The following is a 15,207-nucleotide window of genomic DNA, read 5'->3' on the forward strand; positions in this document are numbered from 1 at the left end:
TGTCTTAATTTGCTATGTTTTGTTAGCATTGAGCCATTTGTAATTTAGCTACATGTACAGAGGGAAGTTGATGATGAGCAAGTTTAAACAATATGGAGAGCATGGTACGCACTCACGTGAATATCCTATACATCCCTTCACTACATGTGCTGGGCAGCAGTCATTGTTCCCAGTTTTGCTGGGGTTTCATCTCTCCAGCTGTGGCGCACATTTTCTCAGTGCAGGCATTTGGGAAACTGATGTTTCCTGTTACACTTCCTGTATTTTCTTAGAGAATGAAAGTGAGATTGGACTTGGTTCTGATTCCATTTACATTAATGTAAATCAGGAGTGGCTATTGGATTGACATTGTTATGAATAACAATGAATCAGGCTTATGTGAGCCATGTTGACCACTCCTAAATATTACAACTGTCCTTTATATTCCAAGCTTGAGAGAGAGAGAGAGAGAAAGAGGCACTCACTACCTGTAGCCTTCTCAATTTGTCATTCTTCTCCCCTATTCATCACAATTAAAATTTATTTATTTCTTGTTTACAACTGGGATTTAGATTGCTTGGCCTAGAATTAGATGGGTCTAGATGGTACCATCTGCTGAATGTTCAACTGCTATTAAGAATCTTAGGGTTTTTTTGGTTTTGAATCTTTTTGTTTAAATGTATTCAGCTGAGAGAGGAAAGGAAAGTAAAAATGGTGTCCAGCATTATTCATTTTCACATTTTGGCAACCAAAGACATCTTGGCATAGATACAGGCCTCGTAGACAGTGCCTGAGTATAGAAGTGTTACAACAGCTTTGAAGCTTGCCATAAGTTACTGTTTTATTAGCAGATATGCATGGATCCACCAACCATAATGAAAATGTTTGGAAATCACATTTTGGTGGCCTTTGTCACTATATGGTGAAAAAAACAGTTCTCTCTAGATGCACCAGCAAGAAGGACATCCCATTGTAACAATATTTTTGCCTGCTGGTTCTCACATTCAGGAAGGTTATCACTCCATTTGTTCTGCCTGTATCTCCTCTTTGGTTTTATCATGTATTAGATGTTCTGCAGATTGTCACTATGTCCCTGGAAGCTCCAAATTTAATTCTTTTTGATTATAGTGTAAAAATAAGTTGGAAAATTTAAAAAGAACTACAGTTGAAAAGAAGAAAACACCACAAAGGGAGCATTCAGATGAACACGCATATGTAGTTTGTGGTGCCTCAAAACTAAGGCACCACAAACCCCACACGGCACACGTGCAACTGTTCACGATGCTGCAAATTTGATACCAGGAACTCCTGGTATAAAAAAAAAAAGGCTGCAAAAAAAATTGGCACAGCGCATGCTCCAGAAGTGTGCACCAGAGCAACTGGAGGCTGGGTCCTCTAGGGAGATGCTCTGCCTTATGGCCAGAATGTCGTCATTGCTTTAGGTGTCCCCTGGACCCTCCAGCATGCTGGAAGCTAGCAGGAGTGGGGAAATGGTAGTTTCTCAGAAGCAGAGCACCTTTATTAACTTCTGTTTTTCCCTCCCCAGGAGCAGGGTTGAGCTGCATCAGCCCAGCTGCACCCCTGATGCTGTCTTTAGGATGGAGGTCTGTCTGAGGTTTGCCCAGCCTGTGCTGGGGGGTGGTGTGGGTAGACTGGAGTGCCCCTGGGGTGTGAGACTCCAATCCGCCTGCCCCCACCCCCAGCACAGACTGGACAAATCCCAGATGAAGATCCCTCTCCTCCCCTCCCCTCATGTAGCCTCTCCCCCCTGGATCAGCTCCAAAGCAGAGCTCAATCCCCCCCTGACCAAACAGTGAATGACTGTTAGATTGAGTGGTTCATTGTAACTCATAGCACTTTCCATTAAGCACCATGAATTACAGTGGGGAGCTGCATGATTATTAGCACCCTAAAAGTATAATATTTGGACCAAAGACAGTTGTGACAAATGTAGTTTTTAAAGCAAAGTGAAGAAGATCTTAAGGATGCATAAGTGGTTATGTGATTGGATTTTAGATTAAATGAATCTAAAAACTGTAGTTATAATCTAGACTGTTCTGAATGTTTTTCAAAATCTAATTTGCATTGATATGGTCAAATCCAAAACCATATCTAAACCTCTGTGGCTCCTGTTTTACAAGACCCTTTTTTGTGTGCACTTTTAACATGATGTGACCATATTGAGGGTTGTAGTTCAACAGATTGTTGGATCTTTTAACAATTTGTTCAGTAGAGGAGGAGGAGGAGGAGAGGGTTGAGGTAGCTATATATATCACTACTGTTGTTCCGTACAATACTTGATTTTTCTAGTTTGGCAACCAGCGCTCATTTTCATTTATTTTTTAAGGTTCTCAGCAGGATGCTTTACCAGTTCCTTAAGAGGGGCTTCCATTCTGACCTTCCACATAGCCAGGGAGTGGGGTAATAAAGAAGGTACCAGTGTTTCTCTGTACATGGCCTCAGAGTGTGTCATGAGAGGCCCAAGAAGTGTCATCTTCCAAAAGGATCAGAGCCTGCTGCATACCCTGTCCTTTCCAGTCTGGGGAGAGGTTTCTGGCATTACAATTCAAAGTGCTTGCTACAGTGCTCTTTCTCAAATTTGTCTCTGTGTATATGCTGCTGACATGTTTCTAGTGCACCAGAAACTGTAGGGCTTCTCTTGACTCCAAAGTGGTAGCATTATGATCATGTTCTGTAACTGTCATTTGATTTGCTAAAGAAGATCTTGAGGGGATACCTGCTACAGTGGCTGTAGCACTACTGGTGACCAACTTTGTGCTTTTTATAATTTTCCCTTTTCAATTTATGTATTTTCTTAGCAAAAAAAATAACCTGTTCCAGACTGGTGAATTAGATAAATGAATTCAAGTCTTACTGAAAGTCAGTTATTTCTGCCATACTACCATACTCTTGGTGTGCAAAGCAATTTACTGACAAGTGTACCATATGTCTCCAAAATACCAGTGGACACGAGTGAGAGAAAGCAGTTTGGGTTAGGTTGGTAGCCTCTTTTTAATGGAAGAATGGCTGGCTGGCGAGATTGTTTGGTGAACTTAAGTTGAATTTAAGAGATTTTTTGAGAGGAGGTATGTGGAAACTTCCCTGAGACAGTCTCTTAACTAAAAAAACAATTACAACAGAGGATCTCTCATTACCAAGGTTCTGATCAAAGAAGGGGACTAACGACTTCTAACATGGCCACCCAGAATCGGTCTGAGGGCATCACAAGAGGATTGCTGACTGTGGTGTGAGGCATTCCCTCCCAAGGTGCTTGAATACTCTGCTGCTTCCAGTACATTTTCAGTGAATCCGTAAGCTTTGTATTTAGACATGGATTAGGACTTGGTTTAATGTTTTTCAATATTGTCCCTTCTTCATTTTAATTTATGCATGCCATTAGTTTTCTACTTATCTGACAGTTAGGGCTACTAGTACCAAGTATCTACAGGGTGCATCTACGTGAGATGCTTTATTGTGCAGTAGCATAGTTTACTGTGTGGTAAGCATGTGCTTCTACATGCGCATACACTTACCACGCAGTAGACTTTGCTATTTGTGAGTAAATTTGCTACCTGCAAATGCAAGTAGCAAATTTACTCCCAAGTACTTACTGTGCCCAAGTACACACATGTAGGCACACACCAGGAGCAGATTTGCTCCTGATCAGCCCTACCACTAGAAGGCCAGCCTGAGCTCAGCCCCAGGGCTGGACCACCTCTATGGCAGCCCCAGCCACAGGCTGTTTAAAAGCCTGCAGGCATTTTGAGCCCTGGGGCACAACAGCAGGGAGCCTGAGGGGACTCTTGGTCTCTGCTGCCACTACACGTGCTGTGGGCTATCTGTGCCAGCCTGCTTCCAGCCCAATGCCGCTGCCCGGCAGTGCAGTACTGTGCGGCTTCCAGGCCCTTGCTGCTGCAGGCTTCTGCCAGGCCTGCCAGCACCTGGGCCCAGCTGCAGCCAGGTCCTGGCTACAGGGGCCAGTGCCATCTGCCTGAAGCCAACCCCCAGAAGCCTGCTCAAACCCTGCAGGTGCTGCAGGGCATCACCTTGCCACACGACTCTTAGTCCCATGCCATGCCTCTCTGCTGGGCACTACAGGCAGCTGCCCAGGCCTGGCAGCACAGGGACAGCTGCACAGGAGCCCAGAGAGCTGGCACAGGAGCCCCAGTTGCCTTGTTGCCAAAGCCATATGCCACCACCTGGGGCCCCAACTGGTCACAGGAGGAGACTGGTGACCTTGTGGCACTGTGGGGTGAGGCAGAGGTGAAGTAGAAGTTCATGCAGAGTGGGTGCTTCAGTGCCCACATTTATGAGGGGCTGTGAGGCCAGATGCGGGAGCAGAGGCACAACCACTCAGTATGGCAGTGCTGCAGAAAGATCAAGGCCTTGCGGGCATGGTGTGTCACCATCACCAACCACAATCATCCGTACATGACCTTTATGCAACAACTGGACACTATCCCTACAGCCTAGGACCCAGCCACAGCTGTGCTGTGTACAGCAGCATGGGCAACCTGCCTGAGCCCTTGCTCCATCCTGGCACCTGCAGTGATGTGTCGCCAGGGGAAGGCCCCTTGGGGCACCAGCAGCCTATCCTGCCTTGCTCCCTACCCCCAGCATTCAACAGGGAGCTCAGGGAGCCTGGGCCAGTGCCCGCCCTGACAGATCTGCAGCCTCAGCCCCAGCCCCAGCCACACGGTGCAGCTGATCATGTCACTGCAAGCCTCCAGTAGCACCATCTTCTCCCCAGGGCTGGAGCTGCAGCCAATTGGAGCTGCAGCCCTGCCACGTGGTAAGCCCCACGCTGGGGGGGGAAGTTGCCCACTGCCCCGGCCCCTGCCGTCAGCCTCATCCCTGATCCCCATCCCCGGCAGGCCTGGCCCCTAGGTTCAACCCCCACAGCTCGCAGGGAGGCAGGAGACAGTGCAAAACTTTGAGCAGCCGATGTCCCTGGAGCTAGGCAGGCATGGGCCTCGCATGCTGAGGAATGCGTCAATGCCATTGGCGATGTCCTCCTCATCTGCGGGGAGCTGGGACATGTAGCATAGCCAGAGCCTTTGGGTGGCAGTGGAGGTTGCGGGGCAGCCCAGGCTTGCTCCTTGTAATATCAAAGCTCAGGGTTCCATGCCAGGTGCTGAGGTTTGCCTGGGGCACCATAGTAACCATCATCATCAGAGCTTAGTGAGTCAGGCACCCCTCAGTCAATGCAAACAGTTCCTCGCACAGTGCCTGGGATGCACAGCAGGGGTACACTCAAGGTGCAGCAGCACGATTGGGGGGGCTGACCCCAGGGCACCTTCCCTGAGAGGTCCCTTGTGAGGAGGGTGGGGGCACAGGCACCTCCTCATCCCAGTCATCTGGGAGCCCCAGGCCCCCTGAACCCAGGCACTGTGGGCTTGGTGGCAGCACAGGAGATCAGTGGGACTGCAGGAGAAGGGTGGACAGTGGGGTCTATAGCTGTGGCAGCAAGTGCTGCCAGGAGCCTGGCCTGTCCCAACCTGGGAATACCTGTGGCCAACCCCCAACAATCCACCAGCCCCTGGGGAGCAAGCGGAGATGGGGGGCTTGAGTGGTGGCTGCCTGAGCCTGGACCTGCCCGGCTGACTTACCATGGTCCCTGGGCACCCAGGCATGACCAACCCCCAATCAAGCCAGGCAGTGCATGACCCCCAGGTACAGAAATGTTGCAAACTCTCACAAACAGTTTCTTTCTTATGGCTCTGTAGGCCCTGCAGCTGCATGTGGGGGAGAGGCCACAGTTGACAGCTGGGATGCAGCCTCAGGGTCACCACCAACCACAGCCAGAGCCCTGAGGGTGAGCCAGATCCACAGAAGGAGGACCCAGAATTGGACCCTCCTCCTGGACTGACTGGTGATGGTTGTGGAGGACTGGCAGGAAGCCGTGCAGATGTGGTGGGTGGAGGATGTTGAACAGCAGGACAGGTGGCAGGCAGAGGACATGGACAGGATCATGAGGATGCACAGGACTGGTGGAAGGAGTCATGGGACTGGATAGACCTGGAGTTCAGGGCACAAGCACATGGAGGCCCTGCAGGAGCAGGGCACAGTCATAGCCAGGGCAGTGCAGGCCACACAGGAGGATTGCTGGATGCTGGACACTATCCTGGCCCTGGTGATTGCCTTCATGATTCCCACTTTTTCCTCTTGGTAGCCACCCGTTGCCCAGTAGCAGGCTCCCTCATGGGTCTCGGAGGAGGTCCAGCGCTGCCTCCCCCACCCAGAAGCCCCTGCTCTAGGTCCCCCACCACCTAGCCCCACCCCCCCACCTAGCCCCAGCCTCACAGCTAATCCTGACTTCACATGGGCATGGAGCTAGAGCTGCCTGCAGCAGGGCTAGGACCATGAGCTGGTACTGCTGGCCTTAGTCACTGGCTGCTGGAGGGGGAGCTGCCAGTACTGGGGGAGCAGTGGCTGCCATCGCCCCTGGGTGAGCCTCCTACTCACCAGACTTGCCACAGCATGCACACCTATGGGGAGAACAGTCAGAGGCCAGGGTGCTGGCTGCCTGTTCCCAGGCTCTGCTCGCTAGGTAACCCAGCACCATGGCCACCCACCCCAGGAAGGCACACACACAAACTGCATTGTAAATAATTTGCACGGAGAAGAGGGTGTTTTATTGGTGGGTTGTGTGAGTGGTAGAGGGGCTCTGTTGTTGGGGTGGGAGGAGGGATGGCCTCTGTAGTGAGGGGAGGGGTCTGTTTGTTGTGAGAGCAATAAAATGTTTTTCTGAGAATTGTCTGCAGTGAGCGTGGTGCTGGGTGTGGCCAGTGGAGGGGGGGGGGGGGGGGGCAGTCCATGAATAGCTATCCAAACAGGCTACAGTGAGGAGTGCAGGAGGAGGTGGTTGGCTAGTGCCTTTTGCACCCAGTACCCTAGCCCCCACTGGTGGGTGTGCAGCTTGGTTGGGGCCTCTGCGGCGGGTGGGGGGGAGCCCACCACTGTTGCTGCCCCTGCATCTGATGCTTCCACTGCCAGGTGTCCTCTGCCTGCTGTGCCTCCTCTGCCTAGACCTGCACCCAGGCCTCCTCCTACTGGACTTTGCAGATGTTATGCAGCATGAATCCTGCAATGATGACCTGGGGGATGTTGTCCTTGGCAAACTCAAGGTGAGTGGTGAGGGTGCGCCAATGTCCCCTGAGGCAGCCAGAGGTGAATTTCACCAGGGCACGAATCTGGCCCAGGCACCTGTTGCAATAGGTTTGGCAGGGGTCCAGCTGCCTGGTGCAGGGCCACATGTGCCAGGGGAGGAGTGGGTAGGTGGGGTCCCCAAAGAGGAGGGGCGGGACCACCATGGCACCCAGCTAGAGGTCCAGCACCCCAGTGCTAAGTGCCTGCTCTGCCCCAGGACTCGCAGTGCAGAGTTCCAGAAGATATGGTCATTGTGGGCACTACTCACCCAGCCAGTGCTCACATTGGTGAAGGCATTGTGTTGGTCCGTGGTGGCCTAGAGCACAATGCAGTGACAGCCCCTCTGGCTGTAGTAGGGGCAGTCGCCATCAGGCGGGCACATGATGGAGATGTGGATCCCATCCAGGGCCCCGATACACTGGGGGAAACCCAGGACATGTAATACCACCACCACTTCTAGGGGGTCATGCATGACGGTGTGCCCCAGCATGTCCTGGAGGGCTCCACACACCTCCAGGACAGCCTCCACAGCAGTGGACTTGCCCATGCCACAGAGGTGGCCCATGTAGTGGAGGCTGGTGGGCGTAACCAGCTTCAGTAGGGTGATAGCCAGCCAGGTGTCCACATGCATGATGGTGTTCTGCCACTCCAGGTGCGAGCAGAGCTGCTCCTGGAAGCCCAGGAAGGTGGCCCTGGGTCAAGGACAATGCCTCCACTGCTTACCATCCCAGGTGGTCTACTCTGAATGATGTGCAGCCACCAGTCCTGGCTGGCCCAGTAGGCGCAGAGATGGTGAGGCTGGAGGCCCAGGAAGGCAAGAACAGCTCTGGTAGTGGTATCCTGGAGCCCATTGTTGGTATCCCTGCCAGGGTCCAGCCAGCAGGATGGGGTCCAGGCAGCAGCTGCATGGAGGTGGCCCTGGGACAGCACAGGAGGGCTGGGCAAGTGGTCACTGCATATGCGGGAGTCAGCAGGGCCCAGATAGCCATGGACCAGCCAGCAGCTGGTGTGGCAGGTCAGTAGGGCCAGTGCAGCATCCAGCAGGAGCCCAGGGCACTGGGCATCACTGCCAGAGGCAGAGGCTTTAAAAGCTATGGCGTGGGGTGCCAGAGGCTGTGGTATGAGAGCTGCTGGGTGCTGCCCCTGTGCTCTGCACACTGCTCCTGGCTAGAAACACAGCTGGTCAAGGAGCAGGGAGTGGGCCTGCCTTTTAAAGATGACCTGTAGCTGCAGGCAGCTGTGGCTGGAACCTTCGGTTCCCTCTGGTGGTAGTAGGGGCCTGTCGCAGGGCCCCAAGAAGCAGAAGCTGTTTGCTGCTAGGAGCAGCAAATCTACTCCCATGTCTCTGCATGTGCAGGTGCCCACCTGGGAGTGTTTACTCGCATGTAGTTTACTCGCTAGTAAACTGGTCCCGCATCAAATGCATGTGTAGACTCACCCACAGAGAATTTACTCTTTGATATAATTGTTTCTAAGGAAAGAATGAGCATTTGAGGGCATCATACTTAAAGATTCTGGGAAGTGGACAGTGTTCAACAGCTAACATGAGGCATCCATCATTTTCTCAGAGTGAGCCCTTAAAGCCAATTCCTGTTCTCATTGAAGCCAATAGCAAAACTCCTACTGAATTTAGCAATCTAGAATCTGGTGTTTGGCCTAAACATAAGCAGTGTTAAGGGGTGATTTAGAAAACTGAAGCAAAATGTTTACTGTTACCCACGTCAATGAGCCATGGAAGGTTATTACAGTTGCAGTCCTCTATGCCCTTTTTCGGTTATACACTATACAACCCAATTCCCCTACTTTTGTTACATAATCTAAAATTATGCCCCCCCCCCCGAACACAAATAGAATCACATGCTGCAGCATTATAAAGCAGGGTGCTCAAAAGGAGTGGGAATGGAGCTAGGGATAAATTATACTATGTATATATATTTTTTTAAACCCCACACTATTCGGAGTCAGTCTTAAAATCAGTACTCGTCAAGCCCTGCAAGCGCAAGGCCAGAATTCCAGACCAAGCTTGCATCTCATCCCTTGTAATCAAACAGTTGTTCTCATTGAGAGGACAGCGGGTTATGTGTTGAAAAGTGGCTAAGCTAAGCAGTGTTTAAGGAGATAATGCAAATGCTTTGCTCCCATTATAGATAGAGACTGGGTTTCTTTAATAGGTAAAAACGATTTCTATTGGTGAAAGTACCACATGTATCATGCCAGCTGGATTTTTTTAATCTGTTTTTGGAGGTGGGAGGTGGATTCCACTGACACTCATCTGCTACATAATTCTAATGGAGGTAGTTTGGGTCGTGTCCTGTTCTACGTGCTCACGTGAGTAACCCCACTAGACTGTGCATAACTGAGCAGCTTAGGCCTTTGGTTTGTGGGCACTTGTGGTCACTGCCAAATTTCAAATGCCCTTTTCATCTTTTTTTATAGTAAACAAATCTAGCCTTCCTGAAAAAAGCCTTAAAGATTCGACACAGGAATAAATTAATTTCTTAAACTTAAAAGATGTGTTTAATGTACTTACAGCAATTGACTTTATTGTATAAGTAAAACCAGATTTGCATAAATTAATATAACATTTGCACTGGGGAATCATGATAATTACCCTAATTTTAGGAAATAAACTAGTAGGGCTTCTATTTGCTCTGTCTGCTAAACTTACACATCTACACTTCAACTAAGGTGGCTTCTTGAGTACCAAAGTTCTAATATATACTTAAGAGATGACTGAATTTTGCAAGTTACTGTATTTTGTAGAAGGCTTTTTCCAGAATTTCTCAAGTCAAAAAAGCAAAATAAAAATCAACTTTTTATTTTCCCCATAAATTGGATATTGAAACAGGTTTATTTTTGGCTAGTTTGGGATATTAGAAAGGTGAACATGCATAATTAATTAAAATAGGATTTTTATAAAACAACTTTTGTACTATTCTGTAATATTTAAATTTATGTTGATTTTTTTTCCAAGTTTACATGTGGTAATTAATTTTGTCTTACTGACAGATGATTCTCAATGACTGATTTTCAAGAGAAAATCCAGACAGGTATTTTAACACTTTGTTTTCATTTTGGAAGCCTTGTATTCATGGGTCTGGTTAACATTATGGGGCATTTCTCTAGGCTCTGTTGTCAATGGAAGTTTAGCATTATTTAAATAACTGAATGCATTTCCGTATGCTTAACTTTATAAAAATCCTTTTCAGGGTGGGAAGTGGGGGGAGAGTGTAAACAGATGAGATGCCACGTTCCAATGAAGAAACATACATACACCATATATGCAATCCAATTCCTCCCCTTTCTTAGGGGCAAACTTTAAATATAACAGCTAAAAATATAACAAAACAGGAACATCAGCCAGCACTTCTCTTTCCTCCAAGTGTGCCTGCCTAGTTTTCCCTGCAGGCCCTTTTCTGTTTCACCCCTTCTATTTCCTGGTTGAAGATAACAAGATGCACCTGCCACTATGACTCATCAGTAATTTAGACTGAATCTTCATATAGGGCACAAGCACCTGACATCAGGATGATGTAGCAAAGGAGCCCTGCCTTCCTGTGCCATTACAAGGGGTTGACAGTGGGTGAAATTAGGCAAAATTTAAGACACTTTGCATCCTGCTACCAGGACATTTCTTTTAAAAGATAACACTGTAAATGGCATTATAGTAAAGAAATTAGAAACGGATCAAATGTAGTTAATTACAAATAGTATACAAATTATGTCATTTTCTTTACAGTTTCCAATATGATTGTTTGTCATTCCCCAATTAGCTATTGAAACATTTAGTGGGGAATGCCACAACAGTAATGAACAGTGTACGTAACATTCTTATTAAGTTCTTGTTATGCTGCTTGAGTGCTGTGAACTTATCTTTGTCTCTCTCTTTTTATCCCTAGCTATTGATCCATGTCTTAGTCTTACAATCTATATATTTCTAGTATTTATTACGCTGAACTTGTAGAAGGTGACATTGTAGTTAAAGGTTTGCTGGAGTTTCCACTACAAAAGCACAGGTTTTAGGGATCTGTAATTCAGCCATTTGAAAATACAAATGCTTGGAAATAACTCTCTTTTCAAAACATCTATCAGCCTTATTATCATTCATTGGAATTGTATATTTACCTGGCTTAAGTATCCAATTTGGATACAGTATTTGAATATAATGATTGACTAAGACCTGTGGTTGTGCTAAATTAGTTGGAAATATTTTGTCACTTTTAGTCCTTTTTTGGTAATGTGATTGAAAATAAAACAAGTGTTGTTGCATAGTTAGAATGGACCCTAGATTTCTAGACTTAAAGGCCTTTATATCTCTATATTGGCTGCTTGCCCTGCCTTCCCAGCCTCATCAATAATGCAAGCCTTGATTGCTTGCTTCTGTGTCTCTCCCAACTCTTTCTGCACCTTTGTTTACAGTGCCTGGTACAAAAGCTTCCTCTCCATGAAATCTTTCCTCAAGACCTACTTAATGGTCAGTTCTGGCTGAATTGTGGGGCTTAGGATAATTTGTTCAGGTGTGTATTTGGGGTTGCAGCACTTGATATAGTAGGAACTAATCCTGATTGGGATCGCTGTGTGTTATTTTGCTCTTAATTTCAAACAGTAATAATATAATAATGTAAATGCAAATGACTATGGTATTCTGGATAGTGCAATGTCTAAGTCCTATTTATTTCTATGATAGTTTGTGAAATAAGATTTTCAGATTAATATTTACATCAACTTCATACAGGGTTCATAAGATCCACCATAAAGCTCATAACACTACAGAAAAGTATCTCGCTAAGGCACTGGGTCTCAATTTTTTTAGATTCAAGGCACCTCTCGTTAGACTCAAGGCATACCTCAGAAAATGCCAGCTCTCAGTTCTCATTCATTTTTTAACTACAGAAAAATAATAGAGCAATTCTTCTGTTGCAAATAACTCAGACCATAACATGTCAGGAATGTTTTTGATGCTGTGGATTCCTATTTGAAATCTATGGATTTGCCTTGTGAATCATGTTTGTACACATAACAGTGCTAATAATATGGTGTGGCACTGTGCATCATCCTTGAAAGGATCTTGCACCACTCCAGGGTGCTGCGGCACCCTGGTTGAGAATCATGCCCTCAGATGTATTGCCCTTCTATATGTTGCGTGCAGTGCTGCAGCACTCTGAGGTGCCTTGAGATCCTTTCAAGGGTATAATACAGTATTAGTACCTTTAAATATGACTGCATGAATCATGAGATAAACCTGGAGATCTGGTGTCAAAAACATTCTGACCTTTTCTGGTCTTCCTTTCAACAAAATAATTGCTCTATTCTTATTGTGTAGTAAAAAAATGAATGAAAAAGATGATTTGCCATTTTCCAAGGGGTGCCTTGAGTCCAACAACAGATGCCTGAGTTTAAAAACATTTAGAATCTGGAAAGAAAGTAGCTGTTTTTTTAAGGCATGTGCACATGCATTTTAGAACAAGCCCAATTTAAACATGGAGATAAACACATGTCTGGACAGCTATCTTGCCTGTATGACAACTAACCAAGTATGCATCTATACATATGTCTGGCTGGGCATACACCTAAGTTATTGGCCCCCAAGTCTTATGCACATGGGAATATACAAAGCTCTGACAACTTTTGTAAGTTGAGGATTTGGCCCAAGATATGCCACTAAATGCCTGCAACTGTCTATGTTTCAAAGCATGGTCCATGTATTTTGTAGTAGTTGAGGACAGGAGGCCAAGAATCCTATCCTTCACAATCAACCTTTCTTCCTTTCAACTGACTCATTTTGCAGTTCTGTTACACAGGTTGCTGCTACCGCTGTCTGGTTGTATGTGCCATGTTGACTATCATCTCTGCATATAGAAATTCTATCTAAATTCCTTTTGTGCCTGCTTTTTCTTCATGTCAGTTCATGTCCACTTGGTAGATATGACACCAGCTTAAGGAACCTTCTACAGCAGTTCTGTATGCCTCAACCGCTTCTTCTCAGATTATAGTTTGGTTTGTTTTTGACTTGCTAAGATCATTTTGTCACTCCACATCCTAATATGCTTTCTCTTTTCTTTTTTTTTAATGATGAAGTGGCCAAAACTAGTGAACAGTGTTCCAAATATTTCCCTGCTGTCCCATTAAACAGTGCAGGAATAATTCCTAAAAGTCTACATTCAGTGGTCTTGTTTGTGCCCCCAACTGTATGTGTTGCAGTGAGGTCTTAGCTTAAATTTTAGTCCTAATTGCTTACTACACCTCTTCTCTTTTACATTTAGTTGATGGGAACAGAGTGTATATCATCTCTGTTATTCCTAGAAAAGTTACTTATTTTTTCTTTCTTGAATTGTATCAAATCACTTTCCCCATTTCCTCCAAGTCATTTTATAATTTATGGTTGATGTTCTTGTTATCCTCTCCCTTTGTCCTGTCTCTAACTTCCCTTTTGTTTTCTAATGGGAGTTATTTCTTTTTCTTTTTTTCACCTTTCTTTTTTCAGGTCACTGATACAGAAAAAGGGCAGATTAGTGTTGTTAAGAGAGACTTGTGGTACACTAGCCATCAACTCCCATGGACCTACATTACTGAAAGGAATACTATGCTTTCAGTATCCTGTCCAATTCTTTACCCCATATATAGTTCGTCCTCTCTTCAAGACTTACTGACATTGTAGATTAATTCTGCAGAAGGTCATGCAGCAAGACCAAGTAAATCATGTTCACAGCTTCCTCTGTCAATTCTTTTTTTTTTTTTGTTATTTTGTTCAAAATATTCTATTAGTTTTGTTACGTATGATCTCCCTTTTGTGAATCCATGCTGAATATCTTTAATTAAATCATAACTTTCCCTATTTTGTCCCTGATTAGTGTTTCCAATATCTTCCCTACTGCTGAAATCGAGCTTACTGGTGTTTAATTTCCTTGATCTTCCCTAGAGTCATTATTAAATATAGGTGTTACATTAGTCCTCCCATCCACTGGTACCTCTATTGCTTCCAAAGAAGCTTTAAAGATTTGATTCTAATGCTTCTGTGGCCCTTTCCCTCTTCTTTCAAAGTTCTGGTATGGATCCCCTCTTTCTTGAGTGATTTTTGGACCTTGAATAATCTAAAAATGCTCGGGACATCTCCATCTCTTTTTTTAATCTATTTTTTTCTTTTTCTTTTTTTGTTGCTTTTTCTCAATGGCTGATGTTGCTCCTTTTCATATGGGAAGGGGGAACAGAGCTAGATCTGTATGTGTGCAGCTTTGTTAGTTCCAAATTAACTTTCCAAATGAGCATTTTTATTTCCTAAACATGGCTCCAACCCAGGCTCTGAGGGCATATTCCTAAGTACTAGAACATCTTTTAATCTTTAATGCATTCATCCTCGCAACATCTCTGCAAGGTAGGGGTGGGCCTTTTTGCAGATGGGGCGTTTGAGCATTGACTAAGTTCAAGGTCATAGGCAAAGGTCATGATGAAGAAGGAAACTAAGCCCAGAATTAGTGGCATCCCAGACTAGCATTCCAAACAATGGGCCATCCTCCTTCTCCAGAATCCAAGATTTTTGGCTGAGTATTTTGATTCATAAATGATGGGGCTGCTTTTCTGACCCTCAGTTGTATTTTTGCTTGGCTGACTTTCTGGGTTTTGTGCTGATATTAATTCATCTTTGAACTCTTGCCTTTTCCATATGAAGACATTTCCTCCATTTCTTTATTTTCCCCCTATTCTTTGTATACTCTTCCTCCCACTGAAGTCAACTGGGAGTTTTGCCATTACTTTGGGAGAAGTGCTGATCCCCTTAGAGTCACTCACTTCAAATGCTGTATCAGAAATTAACTCTGATGCAGCTGAACAGATTTATACTTTCATTGTAACTAGTCCTTGTTGAGGATATATTGTATGGAAAGGATGCATGCTGTGAAGGAGCACATCAATTTTAAAGTAACCCTGCATACTTAGATATGGGTCATAACAGTTTCATTGTCATGTTTGCAAAAATAATATCAAGTAAGAAAGACTCAGCTGAGCCAGGAATAAAAACAGTTCCATTGAAACTATATCAGATCACTCTGAAACCTGTTCTTCTCTTTCCTTCCACGCAGCGTT

At 45.7% G+C, this 15,207-nt stretch overlaps 1 protein-coding gene across 1 annotated transcript in view; it reads left to right on the forward strand.

The window, feature by feature from the left end:
* The window catches only part of ZNF536 (zinc finger protein 536), a 458,794-nt gene that overhangs the window by 359,967 nt on the left and 83,620 nt on the right, over positions 1-15,207 (forward strand). Inside the window, exon 6 of the mRNA XM_025216582.1 lies at positions 10,138-10,178. Coding sequence (XP_025072367.1) covers positions 10,138-10,151 — 14 coding nt within the window. The 3' untranslated portion in view covers positions 10,152-10,178. The remainder of the gene's footprint in view (positions 1-10,137; positions 10,179-15,207) is intronic.

The sequence above is a fragment of the Alligator sinensis genome, unplaced genomic scaffold (genome assembly GCF_000455745.1).
Source record: "Alligator sinensis unplaced genomic scaffold, ASM45574v1 scaffold170_1, whole genome shotgun sequence".
Lineage (NCBI taxonomy): Eukaryota > Metazoa > Chordata > Crocodylia > Alligatoridae > Alligator > Alligator sinensis.